This window comes from Vombatus ursinus, unplaced genomic scaffold (genome assembly GCF_900497805.2).
Source record: "Vombatus ursinus unplaced genomic scaffold, bare-nosed wombat genome assembly UNPS02009173.1, whole genome shotgun sequence".
In the NCBI taxonomy this organism is placed as follows: Eukaryota; Metazoa; Chordata; class Mammalia; order Diprotodontia; family Vombatidae; genus Vombatus; species Vombatus ursinus.
This window is the reverse complement of record NW_020948951.1, coordinates 7,670,138-7,698,050: the sequence shown is the minus strand read 5'-3', so window position 1 is coordinate 7,698,050 and position 27,913 is coordinate 7,670,138. Positions and strand designations below refer to the sequence as shown.

At 43.6% G+C, this 27,913-nt stretch overlaps 1 protein-coding gene across 1 annotated transcript; it reads left to right on the top strand.

Annotated features, from left to right (window-relative positions):
• The first annotated feature begins 5,631 nt into the window (after positions 1–5,631).
• NMRK2 (nicotinamide riboside kinase 2) lies at positions 5,632–18,737 on the top strand. The gene is made up of 7 exons (XM_027851379.1): positions 5,632–5,673; positions 9,008–9,098; positions 11,330–11,378; positions 11,534–11,705; positions 15,616–15,687; positions 17,242–17,348; positions 18,652–18,737. Exons 1-7 carry the CDS (start codon positions 5,648–5,650, stop codon positions 18,735–18,737), a joined length of 603 nt encoding a protein of 200 aa, XP_027707180.1. The 5' UTR covers positions 5,632–5,647.
• Positions 18,738–27,913: the final 9,176 nt, after the last annotated feature.

The following is a 27,913-nucleotide window of genomic DNA, read 5'->3' as shown; positions in this document are numbered from 1 at the left end:
CTGGTCTCATTCTCAAGGAACCCCTTGAACTCCTCAGAGCACAGAAGGAAGGTAGTATATTAGCTACTCACTTGAAAAGCTGGGCATATTCCCTATGGCTTCAGGCCCCATTTCCTGACTTGTTCCCCAGCTCAGCACCAGGCTTTCTCTCCAGACTCTGGTTACTTCCACTCTTGGTCCCATCTCGAGTTGCAGAGCCCCTGGCCATCAATCAGTCACACTTGATCCTGGCCTGATCTGAGGTCTCAGCACCCACGTTTCATTCTCCCCAGTGAGATTTCTGTTGTCTTTTTTCAAACTGGCTATGCTAAAATTTGCTCAGCTAACATATAGGCTTCTGAGGGATGCAACTAGCAAAAGTAAGCATGGTATCTATTTTCTAGGCCTTCCCCTTAAATAGAAAACAAAAGGAACAATTAAAGTGACAAATACAACCAACTTTGGGTGGGGGTGTTTAAACCAAAATTTTTTTTAAATGATTAGCAAATTAAATCTGAGAAAGGAGAAAAAACTAAAATTACCAAAAATTAAAATGAGAAAGGGAAGATCATGATGTAGACAAAATAAAGTAAAACAAAACAAACCCAGAAACTATATGAATAAATTTTTTTTAAAAAAAACATTTTATACAAATAAAATTAGATTTAAATAATTGGAGAAATAGTAATTATTCATGGGTAGGCAGAGCCAATATAATGAAAATGACAATTTTACCTAAACTAATTTATGGAACTGAACACAATTCTCCAGATATAGTGTATTCAGAGAAGAGGATAGGGGGCTGTCACTATCCTTATTACATGTCCCCCACCCCTGCCAGCTCCAGAATATATTTGGATATTTCTCTACAAGGTTGCATTATTCCCAAGATAGGAAAACAGCCGCATAAATCAAATCCATCACTAAGGCAGCTTCCCAAATCTTAGCAGGATGGATCCCACCACCAGGAGGCATCAGAGGATGACTCTGTTGGAGGTAAACACCATAAGACAGTACAAAATTCCCTTTCTAAATATGGCATACTCATAATGGAACCCAACACTTCCAATGGGGTTTGAACAAGACAGAGAGCTTCTTAACTTTCTGGGTATTAGGCTTCTACTAATGGAGCCAATAATACTAATCGCTCTTTTGGCTACCAAGATCACACAATTGATTCACATTGAGCTTATGGTCTATTTTTAAACCCCAGAGCTTTCTTTCACACAAACCGCTGCCTAGCCATGCCACCCAATACGCGTACAGTTGATTTTTTGACCCCAAGAAAAAAACTTTGCATTGTCTCAGTTTAATTTACATTTATCCCAATTAAAATCTGCTGGATTTGGCCTGTTCTTCTAACCCAAGGGTTCTTTATTTGGGGCCCACAGACTGCTCTCCCTCCAAGGAATCCATGGATAGATTTTAGGCATGGGGGATGTCTGTGAATTTATTTTTCTAATATTTTGATAATTGTTTTCCATGTGGTTACTTTTCTTTGTAATCCCATTATTTCATTTTATGTATTTATAAACATCACTCTAAGAAGGGAACCATAGACTTTGCCAGCTCATTAAAGGGCTCTATGACCCACAAAAGCTCAGAACCCCTATCCTAGCCTGTTGAGATCTTCTAACTCCTGCTTGTCACCCAGCATGTTAGCTACCCTCACCATCAGTTGACACAATAGAAAAAGCACTAGATGTGGAGTCAAAGGAGCAACGTTGGAGTTCAGGCTTTTTCGGTTACCACCTGTGTTAACTCCGTGAACCTCAATGTCCTTTGTGGGCTGTAGAATGAAGGCGTTGGGTTCAATGACCTCTAAAGTCCCTTCTACCTCTAAATCTGTGACCCCGAGATCCCGTAATCCTCGCTTTCGTTCAAATCACTGACAAAGAGGCTAAAAGACAAGAGCGAGAATAGAGCCTTGTCTCGGGCAAAGACCGGAATGAAGTGGTACCCCAACTCTGACACTTACTAGACCCACAAACCTGAGTAAACAACTTCACCCACCTGGGCCTCAGCTTTCTCATCTGTTAATAAGAAAAACAATCCCTTTGCTCTTCCTAGCTCCAATTTATACTGTGAGGAGGTGATTCAGAGCAGTAAGATGGCACAGCAGATACAGTGCTGGGCCTAGAGTCAGGAAGACCTGAGTCAGATATGACCTTAGACACTCACCAGCTGTGTGACCTTGGTCAAGTCACTTAACCTCTTTTTGCCTTGGTTTCCTAATCTGTAAAATGGAGATCGTAATAGCACCTACCTCTCAGGGTTGTTGTGAGGATTATATGAGATAATAATTGTAAAATACTTGGCACAGTGCCTGACACATAATGAACACTATGTAATACTAGCTATTATTATTTGTAAACCTTCAAGTGCAATCAAAATAGGCATGGCTGATGACGAGGATGTTGAGGATGATGAAGATGATGAACAGGGCAACACTTGTCTGTGGGGACTGTTTAAACCCTGAATGAAGTGGAAGGTTTGTCTAGAGGAGCAGAGGGAAATAAGATTGGAGAAGTAGGAGAGGAAAAGATTGAAGAGGGCCTCAAATGCCAGGTTAAGGCATTTAGACTTTATCCTGTAAGAAAAGGGGTACATTTGGGGGCAGATAGGTGACACAGTGGATAGAGCACCAGCTCTGGAAGCAGGAAAATCTGAGTTCGAATCCAGCCTCAGACACTTACTAGCTATGTGCAAGTCACTTAACCAATTGCCAGAAAAAAAGAAAAGGGGTGCCTTTGAAAGTTTTTGAGTAGTAACTCCCAAGCCTGACTCTACAATTCTCCATGGATCTCAAGGAATATATTGAAAGACCAGAAAAAAAATTGAAATGAAAACCAATTGTCCAATACTAAATTACTTTTAATTCAGCTTAATTAAATATGTGCAATTACATATCCTATGTTATTTTTCCTTCACTATAACTCAATGTTCTTGTTTAACAGTGAATGAAACCTAATATATAATTACAGTAACTCAGTAAAATATTACATATATATCCAATTAGTTCTTTAGGGTACCTGGTATTCCCACAACCATCTCACTCACTTAGGACTCTCTGGTTTTTTTTACATGCCTTCACACAGATTCATATCTCACGAGACCATCCTATCTGCTGGCAGCCACAGGCCTGTGGATTTGACAGAGGCAGCCTCTTCCAACAGTCTGACTAATCCTGATGACTTCATTTGCCTGTGAATTTTAGCAATCTCTCATGGCGCCCAAGCCTTGTGCTCTTGAAAAGAAGCTCTCAGGGAAAACTCCTCTCAACTTTCCATTCTCTTCTTCATAACTGTGTCAGAGGTCAGAACCGGGAAATGGAGTCTCCAGCTTGCTCGTTTAGTGAAAAGAATTGGCTTGTAGACCACACAGAACATCAGAACTGGAATAGTTCTGAAAACCCAGGACATAGACCATCCAACCTGAAAGGGAGTTTAGGACACGGAATGTCAGGGATGTCAGAGCTGGAAGGGTCCTTGGAATATAGACAATCAGAGTTGGAAAGGACCTTAGAACCTAGAACACTGAATGTTAGCATTGGGAGGAACTTCATTTTACAGATGAGGAAACTGAGGACCAAAGAGATTGAGTCCCTTGATCTCTCTAAGGAGCAAAAAAAAAAAAAAAATGGAGTTCCTTGCCCAGGACCCTGTGGTTCATAATAACTGGTAGAATCATGATTCAAACCCAGGTGTCCTGATGTTTAAAATTTAGTGATATCTACAGTGCCAAGTGTGGAAACAGGGAGAAGGTGATTAGTGAACACAAGCAAGTTACTTAATCTCTCTGAGGTTAAGAGAGGTTAACTGAGATTAAGCCTCAATTTTCTTATCAGGGATAATGCTCTCCATAGTTCCTATCCCACAGGGTGGTTGTCAGGATCAAGTGACATAATTAACCTCTAACAACTTAAAACTGCACTAAGACTTTGGAAATACCCCGTACAGTATTTTAAATGTTTTGTCACCCTTAAAGTGGGAAGGGAACAAGCATTTCTTAAGCACCTACTATGTGCCAGGCACTGTGCTAAGTGCTTTACAATTATTATCTCACTGATCCTCACAACCATCCTGGCTTATAGGTGCTGTTATCATCCCCTTTTTACAGTTGAGGAAACTGAGGCAAACAGAACTTAAGAGACTTGCCTGGGATCACATAGCTAGGAAGTATCTGAGGCTGGATTTGAACTCATGTCTTCCTGGCCCAGCACACTATACATTGTGCCACCCAACTTCTTCAAATGGTATACAAATGTCCACTCGCAGGATTATGGAGCCTGATCGGAGAAGATTTAGGATGCAGACAGGAAGGGTGAAGGAGGCAAAGTTAGTCTTCAGGGAACTGGTTTCCCTTTTCTTTCTCATTCTTCCCTGCCATCATTTCAGGAGCTCCCATCACCGTCACACTCTACTCCTTCCCCTCCCTCCTCCTTCAAAAAAATGGTCAGGGAAAGAGGAAAGAAGGTAGAGAGGAAGGATGGAAATGAAACGAAAGGCAGCCAGCCACAGGTCAATGGGAAAGCCCCTAAGAAGTAATAGTCAGGGCACCTTAGCTTCTACCATTGACTTATTGTGGACTTTGTGAAAACCACTCTCCCCTGCCCCTCTTCCTACCTGTAATATTGGGAGACGAGAGGAGGAGTCACCCAAAACAATCTCCAAACTAACAGTCAGCTCTCAGATTCTAAGCTTTTTGTTCGAAGGTCCCTTCCATCTCTAAGATTCTGTAATCCATATTCTAAGATTCCCCTCACCCCACCCATCTCTAGCACTCTGTGCTCTAAGGTCTAGCTCCAATATTCAATATTCTGTGTTCTAAGATCTCCCTAGCTCTAGCACTCTGTGCTCTAACATCCAGCTCCAACATTCAGTGTTCTATGTCCTAAGATTTCCCCCTAGATCTAGTATTCTACGTTCTAAGGTCCAGATCTAATAGTCAATGTTCTACGTTCTAAGATCCCTCTAGCATTCTGTGTTCTGTGGTCCAACTCTGATAGTCTGTGTTCTATGTTCCAAGATTCCCCCCCTAACTTAACCATTCTATTTTTGGAGGTGTGAGAGTTGACACTTTAAAGCAACAAACAGAAAGGGGACTACATTAATGTCACAGATGAGCTCCTGGGACAAGAAAGGCCAATATTATTTCTAGCCCAGAGACTCTGTAAGTGATGACTGAGTGGAGCCCTGCCCCCTACTCCAATCCCCCCACCCCTTCTCCCCGAGGAGCCAGCCAGGGTGACATTTCCCCCATGCCCTGTGACTAATTTAGGCAAAGGGAAGCTATTTCTAACCAGAGAAGGGACTGAGGAACAGGTGCGGCTGCCACAAGACACTCCCCAGCCCCCAGAAATGGCCCTGCCCTCCCGATTGGTCGGGAGCGGAAGGGGAGCCCCCCTTATCTCCTCCTCCCAGGGGGCCAAGTTGAAATTCCTGGAGCTATAAAGTCAGGCTGGGTTTTCTCAATGGAGTAGTAAGGGGGGGCCACAGAGCAGCCGAGGAGAAGGAGAGAAGGCCAAGGGGGAGCCTAAAACCGAACCAGGGTGGTGCTTTTACCCTGAGAATCTTTTCTTTTGTTCGGATCACCTCCCACTCCCCAGTCCTTGGCACCACCCCAGCCCATCTCTGCCACCACTCCCCACCCACAGAGGGAACAGAAGATGAAGTACATCATTGGCATTGGAGGGTGAGTTTGGCCAAAACCTGGGTTTTCCTCCTCAGGCATGCTCTGCCTTCATGCTGTCAAGGCAATGGCTTAGTGAAATTCTTGGGGTGGGGGGCGAAGAGGGAAGGAGAAAAGGAGAGAATGTTGGTAAGGTGTTTGGACCGGCGAGGGCAGAACGATCCACCTGGCTTAGGAGGCCTGGGTTTTGAGTTCTGGCTCTGCCTTTTGCTAAGTGCCGGCCTTAAACAAATCCCTTTCACTCTCTGGGCCTTGTTTTTTCTCATCTGTAAAATGAAAGGGTTGAGCTCAAATCATAGATGGAGAACTAGAGAGGAGCCCAGAGATAATCTGGTCTACCCCCCTCGGTTAGAAGGTTTCCTTAGAAGGGAAGTGACTCTCCCAAGGTCACACAGGGAGTAAGTGGCAAAGGCAGGATTCAAACCCAGCTTCCTCTGACTTCAGATCTGGCATTCTTTCCACTGAGCCCCACCCCCTCCAATGCCTCTAACCTCCAAAGCTATCTAAGGCTCCTTCCAGCTCTAAAATTCAATTATCTTAAAAGCTATGTGTCTTTGGATTAATTACTTTACTTCTCTGAGACTCGATTTCATCATCTACTTTAAGAGGATGATAGTATCTATATTACTGACTTCATAAGGACACAGGAATGTGCTTGAAAAAGCTTACAATGTTATAGAAATGTGAGCTGGAATTAAGGCTACCGGTCAAAATGATGCCAGAGCTGTCCATCAGGACCCTACAGAGAGATTTCATTGTACTTTATTCATCCCATTATGGAGGATATGTCAGAGTTGTTGTTTGAGGGATTTTCCCCCCACAAGTGAGGCTACCATGGCTCTGTGATAGGCACTCTGGAGTCTAGATAATTACTGAGATTAGGGGGTCTCTGGAGAGAATAGGTAAGAATAGGAGGGAGGGTCCTGTGGGATCAGAAGAGCTATTTGGGAGGAAAGAAGAAAGGGTAGGAGGTGGGGTGGGGGCCCAGCTGAGGGACTGGAGGGGCTGCGCTGGGAAGAATAGGAAAGATAACAGGTGGGGAAGGCGGGGATGCCCAGGGACAAGGAAGGACAGATGGGGTGGGGCGGCCACCAGATGGAACCACTCCCTGAGATGGGGTTAAAGGAGGTTTCCCTTTGTCCTTTGTGGGGCATAGGATTCAGCGCAGGGATTTAGGGACAGGGGATGTTTTCCCAGCAGGAAGACAAGAAGCCGTTAGATGGGTAAAGAAGGAAGGAAGGGTGCTAAAGGGAAAAGGTCCATCTGTCTGCCCACCCCCATCCCAGAAGAGGAATCTTTTCTCAGTGAGCCTTACTGGGGCTTGTTCCATCTGGATTTAGGAAAATCAAGATGGAGTGTCCTGAAATCCTGAAGCCAAGAAAAGAGGAGAGAGAGGTGGGCAGAAGTGGGAGAAGGGTGGGGTGAGACTTTGGCACAGCTGAATGAATGGACTATTGAGATGCTAAATCTATCCCCCCTCCCCAATCCTCTATGAAGCTCCCCAGGACAATCTGAAGATTTTCTGTCCAGGACATCACCAACTAACCTGTGTCACCCCAGTCAGTGTGCTAGAACTAGGGAGGGAAGGGAGGTAGCCTTAATTTTTTATTGCAGAATTCTAGAAGCTCAGAAAAGGAGGGGGGAAGGGTGCTCAGAGGCAAGCGAGGTAGCTCAAGACCTGAATTCAAATCCTGCCTCAGATACTCTAGCTGTGTGACCTTGGGCATGTCTCTTAACCTCCCTCAGCCTCAGTTTCCTCATCTGTAAAACAGAGATAATAGTAACACTTACCTCCCAGGATTATTGTGAGGATCAAATGAGATAATATTCTAGAACACTTTTATGCAGTGCCCGGCACATAGTAGGCACTTCATAAATGCTTGTTTCCTCCTTTCCTTGTTGTCCATACTTGAAAAAATTCTAGTAAGGTGGAAAGAGCCCTGGCTCTGGAGTCAGAAGATCTGACTGGGTCTGACATGTTTTGTGTGACCTTGGGCAAATCACCTAACTTTCCTGGGCCTCATTTGTAAAATGGTAGATGGCTTTTGAGGGCCTTTCCGGCTCTAATTCTGGGATCCTATCACCTCTATGCATCTACAATATTCAATTAGCATTATTATTATTATTATCATTATTATTATTATATGGGGGCAGCTAGATGGCACAGAATAGCACTGAGACTAGAGTCAGGAAGACCTGAGTTCAAATCCAGCCCTGGAATTATGGGACCTGAGTTTAAAATCTATCTGTTCCACTTGCTACCCAGGTGACCATGAGCAAATCATTTCAATTCCCTGGGCTTCATTTTCCTCATCCATAAAATGAGGAGTCTGGCATAGATGATCTCTAAGGTCCCTTCCTACTCGAGCTCTTAGATCCCATGAAATCCTTTCTGGAAAAAAAAGGCCTGCATTGAAAAAAACAAGAGAGAGAGAAGTAAGTGAAAACGCAGTTGGGTTTATATCTTTACGACCATCTTTTCCATCCAGTTTGTATAACAGAATTGAAAACTGATTTTTTTCAAGTGGAGATGTTGTTCTGAACATGTAAAGCCTTTAGCTTTTCTTAAACACTTGGCTCTGAAAAGGTGGCATTCTGTTGTGTTAGCTAGCCTTTCATTTTCCTTTCTGTTTTTTTATTAAACTTAATATAAACTTCGTTTATTAGACTTCATTGGTCTAATGAGGTTCCACGAGACAAATGTAGATTTTTTTTTTTTTACCAATGCAGATTGGCACCTGAGCTGCAGTTTGTAGCCTTTTATAGTTGCTTGAAGCGGAAGTGGGGTGGAGAGATATTAAAAAGTTAGATGACTTACTCAGGGTTACATAGCCAGCAGGTGTCTCTACCTAGCACTATAAGCCCCCTCATTTATTTTCTTTTTAATCTCATCATATTCTTGCATCAACATGTCCTCTCCCCTTCCTGAAGTCCCAGGCTGAACTCCTGTTGAACACCACGCAGCATGATTTTGAAAGAGAACACATCCTAAATTGAATGCACCACATGGCCATAAAGCTTTAGTAAAGGAAAACAAGAGGGAAATAAGCTACTTGAGGGTGGGACCATTCCATTTCTATCAGTTTATCCTCAATGACTGACATATAGTAGGAGCTTAATAGACCTTGAATGGATGAATGAAAGACTATAATCAGGGGCTGTAGTGAATGGTCACTTCCTGGAAAGAAGCTGATGCCTATGACTGTCATCCAAGGGTAAATTATACCAGGTGTCCTAAAAGTCTTGGTGCAGTCTGAAGCCACCTTAAGCTATTCAAGCTTAAGATTTGGGGTGCCCTATATGCTATGATTATCTGATTTTAGTCTCCTTTTCCTAGCATGACCAATGGAGGAAAAACCACACTGACCAATAGACTCATGAAAACATTACCAAACTGCTGTGTGATCCACCAGGATGACTTTTACAAGGTAATCATCTCAAGCCCAGACAGGGTCACCGTGTCACTGAAAGAAAGTACATCCCTTAGCCCAGGAGAATAGGAGAGCTTCTCTGGCCAGTACAGAAGAAGGGAGTGCAGGGGACCTCAGTTATTTGCAGTCATGTTAGAGTGTTCCAGCCTAGAACACTATCAATATTCCAATCCAGAACGGCATCAATGTTCCAGTCTACAGCAATGTCAATGTTCCATCCTAGAACATCATTAGCATTAGTAATAACAATAATAATAATAATAGCAAGCATTATACAGCCCTTTAAGGTTTGTGGACTACTTTGCATATGTTATTTCATTTGCCATCTTGTTAGTGTTCCAGATGAGAAGAATGTTAGTTTCCTGCTTAGGATAAAGTTGACAATAATGCACTAGTCTAGAATAATGTCAGTGTTCATATGCTAGTCTAGAACTGTGTTCCAGTCCAGAACCCAGATGCTCTAACTCCAAATCCAACACTTTTCTCATCATCCGTTGCAACCCGACACCTGAACAGCAACCTCCTCTATAACACTTATAGTATGGGGGTTAGATTATAGCCTAGGCTAGAGTCAAGCTGACAGGCCTATCTGATGGCAGCTTCTCATCTGTAGCTACTCCAAGCAGTCTGGGACTTTAATGTAAGTTAGGTCTTGAGAATGATATCTGGCTCCCTCCCTCCTTCACTATCCTAAGTCACATCCTACCCTATCCCCCTGACTTCTCACACACACACACACACACACACACACACACACACACACTTCTCAGCCCATCTCAAGACAGGCTTTAGGAAGGAGAAACAGAGAGAGGAGAAAGAGGAAGGTCATGGAAGAGGGTCAGAGAACTACAAAGGGGAAGGAGCAGTAGATCTCCTATGGTCGTAGTTCTTGTCATCTGTGGCTATGAGCACCTTTAGCATCTTACTTCATACCACACACACATACACACATACACACACACACACACACACACACACACACACACACACATGGCTTTTTGTAGAGCACTCAGCATCAGAAGACCTCTTTTTTCTTGAGGGCTGGGGAGGAGAGTAGGGATACGTGGCAATTGTGAACAAAATACTATTCAGTCATAACTCCCCTTGAAGTTAACATTCTGCCCAAAAGGGGTAGACACCCCCTTACACAGACCTTGCCCACCTTCAAAAAAAACACCAAGCCATTCTTACCTCTGAAGTGACCTCTCTTACTGCTTACACACACACACACACACTTCACCTAAGGGCCTAGTTATACCTATGCAGAGAAAGGAGACTGTGCTCAGGCTTAACCACCTTCTCCAAAGGGCCTCAGGGCATCCTGAATTCCCGTGATTCCTAGCTTTACCGCTTCCACTAAGCAATGACAGAGTGTCAGAGGAACAAGTCCTGGGCCCCAAGCTCAGATGCCTAGGCATTAAACCCAAGAGTCCCAATGTCCTCCCAGCCCCTCACAAGTCTTTGATCCTACCCATGAGCCTGCCCTGCCCCAGATGCCAAGGGTCTAATGACTTACCATCATCAGAGTTCTTTGCCCTTCAATTGCTGCCTGGCTGACTCTTCACAAACCCTACTGTTTCTCCTCCTATTTTAGGGAGATAGAAGTGGGCTGGCCTGATACATGGATAAAATAGGCAAACGCCCATAGGTGCAACCCTCAGGAGTATCTATCTTCTTCTCCCTTCTCCCCCACCCCCCCAAAAAAAGCCTCTTTATATAATGTCTGGTGCCTGAAAAAATTCCGCTAGTCAGTGCTTTAGCTTCCCTGAAGTCCTATTGCCTTCAACAGTTTTGTCAAGGGACTGTCTGATGACAGTCAGAGTAGCAGTGTAGTGATGGAAAGAGAACAGCCCTGGAGCTGAAGGACCTGGGTTCAGAGTCCAGCTGCTGTAACTTTTACTAGCTGTGTGACCAGAGAGAAATCCTTTGCCCCCTCTGGTCACCAGTTGTTCTTCACTGTAAAATGCGGGGATTGCCCGATAGAGTGTAAGCTCCTTGAGGGGCAGGATTATCTCATAGTTGAGTTTGTGTGCCCAGGGCCCAAAATTCTCAGCACACAGTGGGTGTTTAATAAATGTTCATTATTTAAAAATACAAGGGGGTTGGACTAGGTGCTCTTTCAAATCCCTTCCGGCTCTAAGTCCGATAATATGGTGGTCATCCTGAGATTTTTAGGGGACTGATAATTCTGAGTTTGCAGCAATGTTTTATTGCTCACTATATTTCAGCCACAAGATCAAATAGAAGTCGGGGAAGACGGCTTTAAGCAATGGGACGGTAAGGACAGTGTCTGCTCTAGGAAGTGTATCTTTTTTTTTTCTGTCTTTTTTAATGTGTAGAAATGTTTCTAGCTAATGGTACACATTCTACATTTCTGTGTGCCCGTGCCTCCAATGGCCTCCGCTTATATCCGCCGTTTTTTGCCTTCCCAGTGTTGGAGTCTTTGGACATGGAGGCCATGCTGAACACGGTCCTCGCGTGGCTGAACAACCGCATGAAGTTTGCCCACACCCATGGGGTCAACGTCCAACCCAACTCCCAGGAGTCTGGCTCCGATGACACCCACATCCTCATACTGGAAGGTTTCCTGCTCTACAGTTACAAGTAAGAGACAAGGGCCATTCTCAGAATGCATTGTCTTTCCATCCTTCTTGACCAAGGTCTTTCCATTTCCCAAGTCATGCCACAAGGACCTAGAACTCCCTCCAACACTCTAGCTCAGATCATGATCCATCAACACCTTAGACAATACTCAAGAACTGTTGGGACCTCCCAGAACCAACGCCTGATGGCCCGTCTTCAAGTGGGGTAATGAGCACTCTACCCTTGGCTCAGCTAGGCTGGTACTCAGACAACAGGCGTTCAGGTTGCTGCTGGCCCCTACTCAAAGTCATTCCAGTTTGGTAGGAACCACCAGACTTTCACTGGCATAGCCTTGAGAACCCCCATTTATCTGCACATGGGGGTATAATGATAAATGTTTATTAACTGCTGCTCTAAAAAAAACGTACACACAACGTAACTCTTAGTTTATTTTTCTCCTTCACTTTCTTAAGTCTTGACCATCAGCAAAACAACAAATCAAGCCCAAATTTGTAGAATTTGTTAGTTTCTTTTTTAAGTTTTTTAATTAATTTTTTTTTGAATTTGTTAGTTTCTGAGGTCCAAATGCTCATCCTGAAAATTTAACAATCAGCTCTCTGAGTCACAGTTCAAGCAGACTCCAGCACACCCTTGTCTGTAATGAAGAGGATGTGAGTGGAGCTGGAGGCCATGTGGTACAGGGAAAAGAGTACTTGATGTGGAATGAGAGGACCTGGGTTCAAATTTCACACCCTATCTGTGTGATCTTAGGCAAATTACCTAAGCTCTCTGGGCCTCAGTCCCTTTCTTGTAAAATGAGGAGATTGGACTTGATGACCTCCCTTCCAGCTGTGACTATATGATCTGATGATGATGAAAATATTGTATTATTATATTATCTTGTTAGTGTCACATTAAGAGTAGAACTTAAATGATTCTCTGTTCAACGAGGTAACATAGTACAGTGTAAAGTCAGAAGACCTGGGTTCAAATATCGCTTCTAAGGCTTGCTACTTGTGTGACCTTGGGCAAGTCCCTTAATATCCCTGGGCCCTTAGCTCCTTCTTCTGTAGAATGAGGATTTTACACTCAATGGCCTCTCTGTTCCCTTCGAGCTCTACATCTGTGGTCCTGTCATCCTAGGGTCTCCTTTGATGCCTCTTCCTAGCATGGAGGTAACCCTGGGTTCAGGGAAGTTACGCCAGTAGAGGCCCAGACACTGCAGGGCCTTGTCTTGCTGTTCAGTAGTGTCTGACTCTTCGTGGTCAAAGCTACTGGAGTGGTTTGCCTTTTCCTTCTCCAGATCATTTTACAGATGAGGAAACTGAGGCAAACAGGGTGAAGTGACTTGCCCGGGGGGTCACACAGCTAGTAAATGTCTGTGGCCACATTTGAACTCAGGTCTTCCTGATTCCAGGCCCAGGGCTCTATACACTGCACCACCTAGCTGCCTACTACAGGGCCTACCAAGCTAGAAAGGTTGGGACCCTAGGCTGGTGATGGGCTGCTGTCTGAGGCCCAGCCTTGCTAAGTGGGGAGAGACCCATCAACCCAGAAAATTATCTGTTGAGACAGGGATGATGATGATGAGGATGCCATGAAGTACTAGCCCATAAAACCTTGACTAACCAGCAGCACCCTCATACCACCACAATGTCCACTTCAAAAGAACAAAAAACGAGCAGCTGGGTGGTGTAGTAGATAGAGCACCGGCCCTGGAGTCAGGAGGACCTGAGTTTAAATCCGACGTCAGACACGTGACACTTAACTAGCTGTGTGACCCTGGGCAAGACAGTCAACCCCACGGCCTATCCTAAAAAAAAAAAAAATAAAAGAACAAAAAACGATTCAACTTATTTTTTGAAAACTAAATCACTCATCTCAACAACTCCCAGGAGATGCCTGACATAATATGGATCTGAGCCCAATCCTTTCTTCCCGGGGAGGTCTCAAACTCTGATTGAAGAGGAACCTGTGAACTTAATTAAGCAAGACCCCTTCCCTCTCTGGGCCTGCATTTCCTCATCTATAAAACAAGGGGTTTGGACTTGTTATTACATCTGAGGGTCTCTTTCCATCTTTCTCTCTTTCCGTCTCTGACATTCTATGAATTTATTTCCCATTTCTCCAAAACCTAGAGAGGAATGCCTCAGGGGGGTGAACTGATGCTGTCAGTAAAATCCCAGGGTCATTTGGAGTAGGGGAACCACTGGAGGTTATGCTCCCTCCCTCCTGGGGATCCCCAACCGATCAAGGGGGAGGGAACTAGTGGTGGCCACCTGCTTGAAGCTCTTTCAGGAAAGACTTCAAGACTTGCTGGTAGGGTCAGCTGGGTTGCCCAGTGAATAGAGGACCAGCCCTGGAGTCAGGAGTTTAAATCCAGCCTCAGACACTTACTAACTGAAAGACCTTGGGCAAGTCACTTAACCACCACTTCCCCCACTGCCTCAAAAAAAAAAAAACTTGTTGGTAGATTCCAATTATCTTCCAGGGATCCCTGACCTGTACCTATAACCTCACAACTACTATGAAGGTTCAGAATAATAAGACACCCTTTGATACCTTCAAAGACAACTTGGCCATGTTCACTGTACCATCCTTTGCAAAAGAGAAAAGTAAATTGTTTCTGAGCAATTGTAAAAAAAAAAAAAAAAATGAGGTTCTCAATTAGCCCTCGGTCAACCAGAAATTTCAGTTACAAGGGACATCTGATTCCCCAAACACGCTCATTCAAGTTTTGTGAGGCTGCACCTTGAGTCTGAATTTGAATTTTTTAAAGGGCTTTGGACGCTGTCACTGAAAGTTCACAATGTGTGAAGTAGGCAGGCCCAAAGCTATTATAAAGATGAGAAACTGAGACTCAAAGAAGTTAATCAATGTACCAAAAGTCACCCAGGAAGTCAGTGGCAGAACCCAATTGCTCCAATGCTTGAATGGATGCCATCATCTCATCAAGGTGTCTACTCTCCTCCATAAGGCAGATCCAGTCTGTCTCCAAATCTTCTCATCCTGTCTGACCCTTGCCCACCTCCTCCCACAGATCCTCTGTAGAGAATTTATTCAATTTGCTAGAGGCCTTCCTTTGGTGGCTTTTTGGATTGTTTTTTTAAATGTTTTGTTAGATATCCAGTAACTAAACGTATATACATATATGATTGCCTTAGATTAAAAATTATTTTTTTTATTTCCTTATTGGCTCATTTGGCTTAAATAAAAATGGTTCCTTTTGGTAAATGATGTATCACTTAGATATTTTCTCCTGGGAGAGGGAATCCTCGCCCTCACCGTAAGACTCATGTTCTAAGCTGTTCTAAGCCCATCACTGAGATGGGCAGCACTGAACTACTCACACTCCTTCAACCACATCCCGTCACAATCACTGGCACAGGGTAGGGGTTGGAGGTGCAGAAAAGAGCCAGTTCTCCCACTGGAAGCTCTAGCCGGTGTCCTCAGCCTCATCAGCACCAAGCTCTGGCCACTAAAAATACTGGCCTAAACACCCCAAATCTTAAGTGGGCAACAAAATTTCCAGCCTGTCAAACCCAGCCAGGGATTCAGAGGCAACACAATGCAGATCCCAATCTTGGATCTGAAGTCTAGGGTCAAAGCATGACTCTGAGATGAGTGAGTCTACACAAGTCATTCAACCTTTAAGAGCTTCCTTTTCTCCATATGTCAAATAGAGATCATACCTGTTGCACCTTTTTCAGAGTTGTTGCCAGGATTAATTGAAATAATGTACGCAAAGCACTTTATAAACTTAAAGGTGTTTTATAAAGACCTAGTAGTGGCCAGGTCTTTATATTGTCAGCCCAAATCCCAATCCCCCAGAATGCCCGAGGGTTGGTGAAAGGCAAACTATCTTTGCAGTGATGGGCAATCATCATTAGAAACACTAACCATCCATCTTTCTGCCTCCCCTGCTGCCCAGGCCCTTGTTGGATTTGTACAGTCGCCGTTACTTTTTGGCCATCCCATATGAGGAATGCAAGAGGAGGAGAAGGTAAACTGAGACCCCAGGCATTGGGCCAGTGAACAAACCTTGCCCGATGCCTCCAACAGTCACCTGGGGAACTTAGGCACCTGGGGATAGAGGGGTTGGGAGTAATGCAATCAGTTTACAGCTGTCTTCAAGTATCTGAAAGACTATAGTAGGGAAGATTAGGCTTGTTCTGCCAGGTGCGAAAAGACAGAACTAGGATTGATGGCGAGAAGTCGCAGAGACGTGTATTTGGGCTTGATATAAGGGAAAACCGCCTCAGTTAGAATTAGAATTGTCCAAAAGTGAAATGGGCTTCCTGATAAGGTAATGAGTTCCCCATCTCTTGAGGTCTTCAAGTGGTGGTTGAATGGGCATCTGTCAAGGATATTGTAGGAGGATTCTGACTCCAGAGAAGGTTGATTCTTTGATCCTATCCAAGCCAATCATGTGTACATGTGTGGAGGTGCTGTGGACAAGGCCCTGTGATCCATTTACCCATACGTGTTGGGCACAGAGCAGCCAAGATGCTCACAATCTAACAGGTGAGATAAGACGCAACCAACTGATATAACCATCTTCCCACAGTGGAGGGGCAAAGGAGCACAGAGAGAAGGAGTTCAGGGCAAAAGATATGGCAAGCTTCTTCTTGTCTTGCCCCAAGACATGAGACACACCTCCCCCATCCCATGTTTTCTATGGTCAGAACCCCATGCAGTGGCCAAAGAGAAATTGAAAACAGAAAGTATGGCCAAGGACTTGTTGGTTGAGATGAAGTGTCTCTAGAGGTCTCTGGGTCAAAATGCTATGCCCCATTATGGCACAATTCTTGAACCTCAACCCAGGATTGACCTCTGTTGCCTGGAGACTAAGAGAGGAAAACACTGAGCAAGGGCAAATTCCCACCCACCTGACACTTTAGGGAATATGTGGAAAGGGAGCAAGGATTGGGAGGGAGAGGGGGAGGGTCCAAGGCCCACAGTGACAGCTGTGCTGCGAAAAAGATAAGAGTCTTGGCCTCATAGTCACAGGATCTCAGCATTGGAAGGGACTTCAGAAGTCATGAGATCTGGTTTAAAGATAGAAAGAACCTTATGAGATATCTACTCCAACCCCCCTCATTTTACAGATAAGGAAAATGAAGCCCAGAGAGATTAGGTGAATTGCCTAAAGTCATATGGACAGTAGGTAGCAGAGCCAAGATCTGAATTCTGGTCCTCTGACACCAAATCCAGTATGCTTTCCATCGTCTTATCCAACCCAACCCTTCTCTCTATAACATCCCCTAGGAGTCATTCAGATTCAAGAGCCTTCATTTCAGATCACAGCTCTCTATCACTTACTAGGTGTGTCACATCCCTTAACCGCTCTAGGCCTCACTTTTCCCATCTTGATAATACTCACATACCCTACCATCACTCATTGTTGTCAGGAAAACATTTTGTAAACCAAGCCTTCTGAGACCCAGGCAAGGGCTCATTCTGTCATCACCTCTAGGGCCCCTCTCAGTGTTCATCACCCCATGCAGGAGGGATTTGGGTACCACAACCTCACTCTCCATCTCATTCCTCTCTATAGTACCCGCAACTATAAGGTCCCTGACCCTCCAGGTCTCTTTGATGGCCACGTTTGGCCCATGTACCTGAAATACAGGCAGGAGATGGACAACAATGGTGTGGATGTAGGTGAGTAACACTCCTAAACCTCAGGAGCATTCTTTGTTTTGTCAAAGACTTTAGAACTGGAAGAAACCTTAAAGTTCAATTAGCCCAATTCCTTTAGATGTAGAAACTAAGACCTAGATTGGGGATAGGATCTGCCCCAAGATCACACATGCACTAAGTGGCAAAGCTGGCCTAGGTTTCTTGATGTGAAGGGCCAAATCATCTTTGAACTCGAAGTCAAGTGGGCTTTGGTGAATATAAGTAATGCATATCTTTACTACTCCTGGTTTGGACAAAGTCCAGCCCCCAAGCATAACTCTCTAAAACCTGAGAGCTCAAAGGGCCTTGAGGTCATTAGGTCAAGCCCCGCCTCCTCCAAACCTCCAGGCAACCTGTCCCCATCATCCAAAAGGTGATTTAAGGATTTCCATGAACAGAGCCTCCAGCACTGTTACTGGTAAAGCCAATGCATCGCCATCCTCCATAAATTCCTTTCCACGTCACATTAAAGCCCACCTTTTCCAGGAATAGCTACCAACCTGTCCTCTCAAACTCATGCCAAGGATGTTGTCTCTCAATCCAGCAACCTGCTTCATCATAGGCTTAGAGCTGGAAGAGACCTTAGAAGTCATGGAACCCAACCTCCTCATTTTACAAATGAGGGAACTAAGGAGTTGTGACCTGCCTAGAGTCCTGAGGCTAGTGAGTATCTGAAGTGAAATATGAACCCAGGACTTCTTGACTCCAAATCCAGAATCCTATCCACTAAAGCCTGCTACCTTAATATACCTAGTAGATCTGGAGAGCCTTTCCCTGTAAGGGACTAAGTTTAAAATCAACACAATGATTAGCCTTGATTCTGAGGCACCAGTGATAAAGAACACTGCCCACAATTGACAGAGAAGGGCTGGACTCAGGGTGAAGAATGAGACACACATTTTTGTTCATGACTAATAAAGGAATTTGCTTTGCTTGACTGCCCTTAATTGTTCCAAGAGTTTTGTTTTTCTTTCCCCCCACCCAAGTTGGGGAGGAAGAAGTAGCAGGGAGAAAAAGAATGTTTGATAGTTGGAAAAAAATTAATTTTAAAAAATAAGATTCAGAGGTAGAAAAGATATTAAAAATCACAGAATCCAGCACCTACATTTTATATTTGGATTTTACGAGATTCAGAGAGAATAAGGGATTTTTCCCAAGGTCACAGAGTTAATAATTGGCAGAGTCTAAATTCAAACTCGGGCCTTCTGGTTCCAAATCCAGCGTCTTTTCTATAATACTGTTTCCCTGAGGTCCCATGCTCAAAACTGTTTCTTTCTGATTCTAGTGCATCTGGACGGGCTGAAATCCAGAGATGAGCTTTGCCATCAAGTCCTAGAAGACATCCAGAATACACTCTTAAACTGCTCTTAGTTTCTGGGAAGAGGGTGAGAAAGGAGGCCAGACCTGCCCCTCACTGGTTTGGCAGATCTTAATTGTGCCAAAGGAACAACACACTGAACCAAGACCATAGGACTGTCCAGGCCCTGGAGAGAGGCCCCCTCAGCCCCTGGGAGACAAGCCTGATCTGAGACTACCTGGGAATCTCCTTCTGGAGAAGGATGGACAAAGCGAATAAGCAATTGTTTCTTTCCTTGGCTCAGCTGAAGAAAGGGCAATGCCTGTCAGGGTCTCAGAGATGGAAAGGGTTTAAAGATCTCTTTTGTGATGGCCACAATTCACTTAAGCATTAAATACACATACCTTTTTTCTATCTTTTGGTGCCAGTTCCATTTGATAGACCTTGATCAAGTGCCTCCAGTGTGCTGGGAGGCCATGTACACCCACCGTCTCTGAATTCAGACTCACAGGATCGTAGAATGTCAAAGGGCATCCAGTTCAACCCTTGTCTAAAGCATGAATCTGCTCTCACTCCCCACCCCCCAGCCATAGAATGCAGGTAACCACCCACTATCAGAGCTGAAAGGGCCTTTGGACCTAAGGTACACCTGCCGGGGCAATGCAGTCCACTGTTGGATGGCTGATTGTTAAGAAACTCTAATTTGTGTGGGGATGAAATTGGCCTCCCCATAGGATTATTTTAATGACCTTGTGGCTCCCCCCAGAGCAATCCCCTCATATTGGTGCTGGTTCTTCCCTTTATGACCAAGCAGGAAAATCAGTTTCCTTATCCCTCTACAAACCCTGAGGTGTCCCAAGGCTTACGTAGAAGCCCTTTCCGCTCCTCGAGTTTGTGAGGTAGGCAATGCAAATATTTTTATCCCCGTTTTACCCACAAGGCAATTCAGAGAGGTAAAATGCCTCACTAATGATCACGTAGCTAGTAATAAAAATAAGCTGACTTTTATATTGTACTTAAAGTACTATAAAGTCAAGTGAGAAGTAGCTAGGTGGCACGTTGAATAGAGCACTGGACCTGAAGTCAAGAAGATATGAATTCAAATCTAGCCACAAACATTTACTAGCTATGTGATCCTGAGCAAGTCACTTAAATTCCATTTCCTCATCTGTAAAATCAAATAATAATTTCAGTCATTTCCAACTCTTTGTGACCCCATCTGTTTTTTTTTTTTCTCTTTTTTGGCAGAGATACTAGAGTTGTTTGCCATCTCCTTCTCCAGCTTATTTTATAGATGAGGAAACTGAGTTAAATGACTTGCCCAAGGTCACTGATTAGTGTCTGAGTCTAGATTTGAACCCAGGAAGATTCATCCTCCAGACCCAGAGCTCTATCTACTATGCCACCTAGTTGCCATCAAGTTTATTTGATCTTTTTTACATATGAGAAAACTGGGGCTTAGAAGTTAAGTGACTTTCTCAAAGTCACACAACTAGCAAGGAATGGTATCTGGACTTGAATCCAAGTGTCCTGAATACTATGAATCCAGTGCTCTTTCCACTGGGCTGACCTTGACCTGTCCTGTCCCAGTAAATCCAGAAATCCCAGTGAGAACAAAAATGCCACCTCCCCAAGATGGAAGAAGGGGAGAATCCAAGTGACCTCTTCTTAATAACATTCTCCACCTGACCCTTCCTCACCATCTTCTGTCCATTCAGACTGCTCCACAGTAGGGACAGTGGTGATGACCCTTAGGAATCAGACAGTCTAGAATTCTTGGGAACCTGGAAGCTACTTTGCAGGACCTGGGGCCTAAGAGCACACAGGTACCCTGGACAGCACTAACTTGACCGGACTTTGCCTAGGGTTAAATGAAAGGCTAAGAAAGAAAACCAGGCCCTGAAAGCCCAGGTCAAGATTAACTTGTTTATAAGAAAAGATGGAAGAACATAATCTACAAGTGCCCCCCTAGAGTAGGTTTTGGTACTCAAATAGAACCAAGAACTTGTCTATGATAATGCCTTGTGTTCATAGCCAACCTGCTTATGGGGTAAAGAAACAAACCAGGGAGCCTGGAAGACATCATACAGTCAGATGAACCGAGAGCCAGGCCTAAGCGGCCTTGTGAGTGACAGCACTGTTCATGAAATAGCAGAAAAAGTAGTGGAATTGGAACCAGGGATCAGTCAGTCAGTACACATTTATTAAGTGCCTACTATGTGCCAGGCACTGTTTGAAGCACTAAGGATACCAAAAAAAAAAAAAAAAAAGGCAAAAGACAATCCCTGCTCTAATCCATTGCCAAGGTTTGTTTGGTGATTTCACCTTTGCAGCATCTCTTTGAATACATCCCCCTTCTCTCCTCTGACACTGCCACCATTCTGGTACATGTCTTCATCACTTCACGCCTGGACTATTACAATAGTCTGTTGTGGGGTTTGCCTGCCTCAAGGCTTCCCCAACTCCAGTCCATCCTCTATTCAGCTGCTAAAGTGAATTTCCTAAAGTGCAGGTCTGACCATGTCACACACACACACACACACACACACACACACACACACACACACACTCACTCAATAAACTAGAGTGGCTTCCTTCCTATTACCTCCAGGATCAAATACAAAATCATCTGTTTGGTGTCCAAAGTCCTTCATAACCTAACCCTACACTACCACGCACTCCCTTCTGCTAGGAGAAAACTGGGGGATCAAGGGATTGGAGGTCATGGTGTGGACAAAGAATAGGGCTTGGTAAGGGAAAGCCGAGGGAGAGATGGAAAGTCAATAGATTATGGTCAGAGAAGGGGAATCAGGAATTCTCAAACATGGAGATGGTGTATTTGAGGGTGATGGCAAGATCTAGGGTATATCACCTAGGTATGCACCAATCTACCATAACACTAGTAAACATCCCCCTGTTTACCCATAAGGAGCTCACTGTGCCTTATGCCCAGGCCTTACCCTGAAGGTGGAGGACCCCCCCAATCCCCAAACCCCACCAGGACCACAGAATCACAACCTTACAGAGTTGGAAAGTACCTTGGCAGTCATCTTGACCATTACATGCACATAAAAGAATCCCCACTACACCATATCTAAGCAATCATCCAGGATTTGCTTTAAGACCTCCATGGAGGAGAAAGCCTCAACCTCCTGAGACAGCTCATTCCACTATGGCGTAGTTCTAATTGTTAAGTTTTGTTGGGTTTTTTTTTATACCAAACTTAAATGCTTTTTCTTTTTTTTTCTTTCTTTTTTTTTTTTTTCAACTCCTCCCCTCCCCAAGTGCTCAAAGTTCTGCTGTCTGGAGCCAAACAGAACAGATCTAATCTCTCTCCCACTATAAATCTTTGAATTATATCAAGTACTTTAAAACTGTAAGCTGTATGAGGCCAGAGTGATCATGCCCTGCCCCCACACCACAGCTTTCTCTTTTCTAGGTTAAACATCCCAAGGAACATTGTTTCCTTCAATCAATCATGGAATGGTATGATTTTGAGATCTTTCACCATCCCGGTTATAGTCCTCTCCATGCTTTCCATCTTGTCAATTTTCTTCCAAATATATGATGCCCAGAACTGAGCAAAATACTCCAGATGTGGTCTGCCTGAGGTGAAGTCTAGTGGGACTGTGATATCTGTATTCCAGGAAGCTATGCTTCTCTTAATGAAGCCAAAGATGGTGTTAGCTTTTTTTGGCTGCCATCCTATACTGTGGTAAGCTACTCATTGAACCTGCAACCTACTAAAATGCCATGCATTTTTCAGATAACTATGTAACCATACTTCCTCCAATACTCTCCAGCCCCAAAAGCCACCCAGGGAGTATTCTGAATTAAAGACAATGTCCCTCCATTTCAGTTCTCCTCGGCTGATCATGGGCTCTTGAAAGCCAATCCAAGAGGAGCTCCAGCCCCACTAGGCCCAACCAAGGCACTGTCTATCATCTGAGGACCGACCTACATAAGGGTGAAGAGGATGATCACCAGAAGACAGGCCACCTGGTGATGCAAGTTTTTGGCAGAGCAATTCATGAATATGGTTGATTAAAGCATGGGGGAGTAGACATCTCTGTTGAAGGAACCATCTAAAATCAGACAGAATAAGGTCACACAGCAGCAATTCTAGGTTCTGATCATATGGTATTACTATGACTTCACACACACACACACACACACACACACAGAGTGGGTAGTCATCAGTTCATTTCAATTAAGCTTCATTAGAGCAGCTAGGGAGAGCAGTAGATAGAGTGCTGGGCTTGGAGTCAGGAAGATCTGAGTTCAAAACCAGCCTTAGGTACTTACTAGATGTGTGACCCTGGGCAAGTCACTTAACCTGTTTACCTCAGTTGTCTCATCTGTCAAATGAGCTGGAGAAGGAAATCGTAAACCATTCCAGTGCCTTTGCCAAGAAAACCCCAAATGGGGCCATGAAAAGTCAGCTATGACTCAACGATGACGACGACGACGACAACAATGCTTCATTGTGACTGGCTAGGGAGATACAAAGATTGGATAAGCCCTGGTCCCCTAATCTCAAACAGCTCACATTCTAGTAGAAGGATAAGACACAAAGAGATAACTGCCATCTTTCTTTGACACTTCAAGTGTCCAGGCCAAAGAAATGCCTTGACGGGTAGCCAATCTTCTGGCCAGAGAGCAGCTAATGCATTCTCTCCCCGTTCCGTCTTTCACCACTTCCCATCTGTCAGCAGTGGGTCATGGAGCCTGTCTTCAACGCTTGTCAGTTTGGCAGAACATGCTGGCATAGCCTTTGAGAGTCGAGGGTCACCTCCACGCTGAGGGGCAACATTGGAGAAAGGTCACAGAATACAAATAGCTATAGAACACAATTATAAATACTTTAAAATGTCAACAACAAAAAGTGTCTCATGTGAGATTTATGATCCCATGACCCAGGAGAGAAATGTTGTTACCTATTGGAGGGTTAAGTGAGATCACAGAATTTAAAGTTAGAGAGATCCCTAGAGATTGAATACGACCTCTTCATTTTTACAGATGAGGAAACTGAGGTCTAAAGAAGGGAAATGACATATCCAGCCACACAGCAAGCTCATCCAGGATTTGAACCCAAGTGTTGTGCCTCACAATTCAGTGCAGCATGGTGTAAGGGAAAAAAAAAACAAAAAACTAACCCCAGAATCAGGAAACTTGGGTTTGATTTAGAATGAAATCCTAGTTCTGTCCCTTACTCTGTGTATGACCTTCATGTCTCTAGCTCTCATCTGTAAGATGAGTGGGTTGAACCTTCACCCACCACACAGCTACCAATTCCAAGTCGTAACCCAAGTGATGGACTCTCAAATTGTCTAAGGTCAAATGTAGAGAGGATCATCTAACTAGTTACCAGGCGATGACATTTTTGGCCCAGCAACAAATTGCAAAAGCCATCTACTAGAGCATGAAGGAGCTACTGGCCATGTGGAGGCAATGAATAAAATGCTGACTGAAATTAGACACGTTCCCTAGCTGTCCCTTAAATTCTCTCAGGCTCCACTTCTTCATATATCAAATCATTCAGCAAACCTTTATAAAGCACCTACTATGTGCCAAGCACTGAGCTAGGTGCTAGAGGTACAGATAGAAAAGTGAGATAGTCCTTGCTCTCAAAGAATTTATATGGGGGGTGGGAGTGGGGTGGCAGGGATAATAAGACACTTTAAGAACAGTCGTATTTATGTAGCATTTTAAGATTCACAAAGTCCTTTGTAAATATTATTTCATTTTGGGGGCAGCTAGGTGGCGCAGTGGATAGAGCACCAGCCCTGAAGTCAGAACGACCTGAGTTCAAATCCGGCCTCAGACCAAATACTTGACGCGTACTAGCTTTGTGACCTTGGGCAAGTCACTTAACCCCAATTGCCTCACCAAAAAATATATATATATATATATATTATTTCATTTTATTCTTACAATAATCCTGGGAGGTAAGTGCTATCTTTATCCTCATTTTCCAGACGAGGAAACTGAGGCACACAAAAAAAAAAGGTCAAGCATCTTGTTCAACATCACCCAACTAGTATCTAAGGCTGGATTTGGATTCTGACCTTTCTAGTTCAGCACTTTATCCATTTTACCTCCTAACTGCCTAGGAGTTCACAGATGAGTAAATAGAGGTAATATGCAAAGTAAAGAGTAATATATATTATATATTATTATATATATTATATAATATATATTATATAATATATAAGTCTATATTATGTATATGTGAATAGTAATATATAATACATACAAAAGTAAATAGGGGGCATTAACAATTGGGGAATCGTGAAAAGTCTCTTGAAGTAGCTGGTGCTTGAATGGAATCTTTTATGGCAGCTAGGAGTTCCAAGATGTGTAGGATGAGGGCAGAAAGGATTATAGGGGATAGCCAGGGCAAGGCACAGAGGGAGAAGACAGGATATCACTTATTGTTATTAGTGTTGTTCAGTCACTCAGTCACATTCAACTCTCTGTGACCCCCATAGGGGGTTTTCTTGGCAAAGATACTGTAGTGGTTTGCCATTTCCTTCTCCAGTGGATTAAGGCAAACAAAGATTAAGTGACTTACCCAGGGGCACACAGTCAGTGTGTGTCTGAGGTAGGATTTCAGGTCTTCCTGACTCCAGGCCCAGATCAACTTAGCAGAACCCTTACATTATTATTAATGATAATAGCATTAGTATTAACAATGGGAGGCCTTGATTAGAATCCAATAGGTAGAGAGTAAGGAGAAGGTACACATAGTAAACAATGTGAACAAAAGAAGGATAGGAGAATGTTGTAAACAAGGAAGAGGGAAGGTGAGTAAGCCAATTGGACTTAAAGGGACCGTGGAGCATGGGGAAGGAAGGGTCTGCTCCACATAAGGCCAAGAAGGGTGGAGGGGATAAGAGAAGGCCAGGCATTTGGTGGAATCAAAAGGTTACTGTAAGAACTTTGAAAGACCTGAAGACTCCACCCAAAGTGATTACCAACCACAAGAGGTGAAGAAAGCCAGGTGCAGAATGATACGTACATCTATGGACATGACAAAGTAGGTATTTGTTTAACTGGACTGCGCATATTTGGTACAAAGGTTTAATCTTTTTTTTTCCAGTTGGGGTAGAGGGAGAGGGGAATTAGTCATTGGTTAGCCAAAAAGAAAGAAAAGAGGATCAATTGAAGCATTTTTTTCAAATGCACAGTAGAGAACAGAAGAAAGGTCGGGAACAATCACAGACAAGCAGGATAGCTTTGAGAGTTACAATGTTTGAATTCATCATATACTTATGTAACTCAGGCTGGTCTGGGCATGCCCGGTTCAGGCACCATGGAGGCCTGTATCCTCTACCTTGTGGTGAAGAGTAACCTCCTTTGATTGGCTGCCTGCATCTTTAAAACAGGCAAGGCTAAGCCAATTGATCTTTTTCAGCTGTTTTTTCTGACACAGTCTTCCTGCTACTCTCCTATTGGCTGCATCCAAAAGGTGAAGATCTCATTTCACCCTCAGTGAAGATGCCATGAACTGAACAGTGAGAAAGGAATGATGTTTCTTTTCCTTCCCCCTTTCTTTTACTCTCCTCAGGCTCTGAGAACTGGACTGGGAGGTGTTTGTGTTCTGTGTTGTTTGTCCTCAGTTTCAGGTGCACAGGTGACTCCCACAGGAACCGGTATTTGGAGCCCTGGTGACCTTGGAGACAGCCCAGCATGAAATTCCTGAGAAGTCCAGGGTGCCTGGTGCTTGAGCACGAAGGAGATTTTGGACTTGAAGTTGGAACTGAGCTTTATGGGAACTGAACTAAATTATGAACCCAAATCCCTTTCCCTCCCCAGAGACTGAGACATGCAAAGGGAGGATTATGCCTCCCACATGTTGAGGGAATAAATTTGCATTTTTGTGATCACCCACTTTAAAACAAATATTTCAGAAAACTATCTTTACATATAATTGGAAAAAATAAAATACTATTAAGTAGAAAAATAAGTATATGATAAAATTTTTAAAAAATAAAGAAAAACATATGTGTAAAAGCTAATGTGTTAGTGGCTAAATAGCTAGTGTGCAGGTAAGCACCCGCCCTGCACTTGGGGAACCACCATCAGTGGGGGCTAGAACCAACAGCAGAGAGACTAGATACCCCCAATCCCTTAAGGACACCAGAAACCGGGAGGTGAGGAGGGAAGGGTGCAAGAGAATAAAATCTAACCTGCAGGCACTGGGGCCAAGGTGTTACCCTTAAAAAGAGAAGCAAGTTGTAGCTAACAGACATTCAGTTTCACAACTCTTTTTTCTGTTCTACTACGCATATTGAAATATTCATTTTATTTGGTGTTTGTTCGGTTTTTTTTTTCCTTTTTAAAAAGAAGTCACTATAAAAAAAGATGCCCTGGAATAGAGTTGGTTTACATTATCCAGAAGCTGTCAGTAGCTCACCATTGCCTACCAAGTTAAGTCCCAACTTTTTAACTATCATTTAAGACTCCTCCCAGGGTGGTGCCACTCCATTTTTCCAGCTGTATCTTATATCACGCCCCCCATGTAGTCTATTCTTCATCACAACTAAACAGCTGGCCTGTCATTTCTTAATCTCATCCTGCCCTTTCCCTCCTCCCTCACTGACCCTTTACTCATACCATTCCCTCCTCCTTGAATTGCCTTCCTCTCACTGTTCTGGCTTCAAAAAAAAAAGTGCTTTATAAACTTTATAATGCTATACATATGCAAATTATTATTCCTTCCTTCCCTAAGCATTTATTAAGCATTTACTGTATGCATGGCCCTGTCATTGCTGCTAAAGAAGATACAGAAATGAATAAGAGAGTCCTGACCTCAAGGAGCTTACAATATAGTAGGGAAAGATAAAATAGAGATACCAAAAATTTTCATGCAAGTTAGAATATAATAGAAGTACAGAGTGCTGTAAAATAATTCACACTTACATAGAACATTAATGTTTACCCAAAAAGTCTAATGAGCAACCACTATAAATGTGGAGGGGGGAGAGGATGGGGGAAGGGATGGAGAGAGGGAGAATTTCCTGAAAGAGAGAATATTGAACCTGGGCCTTGAAAGATGAGTATGATCAAAGTTATCAATAATCACATGAAAACATGCTCTAAATCACTAGTAATTAAAGAAATTAAAATTAAAACAACTCTGAGGTACCCACGTCACACCTTTCAGATTGGCAATGTTGAAAGGAAAATTCTTCCTTTAAGCTTTTACCCTAATGAACAAGGTAAAACTCAGGACAAACAGAATTAA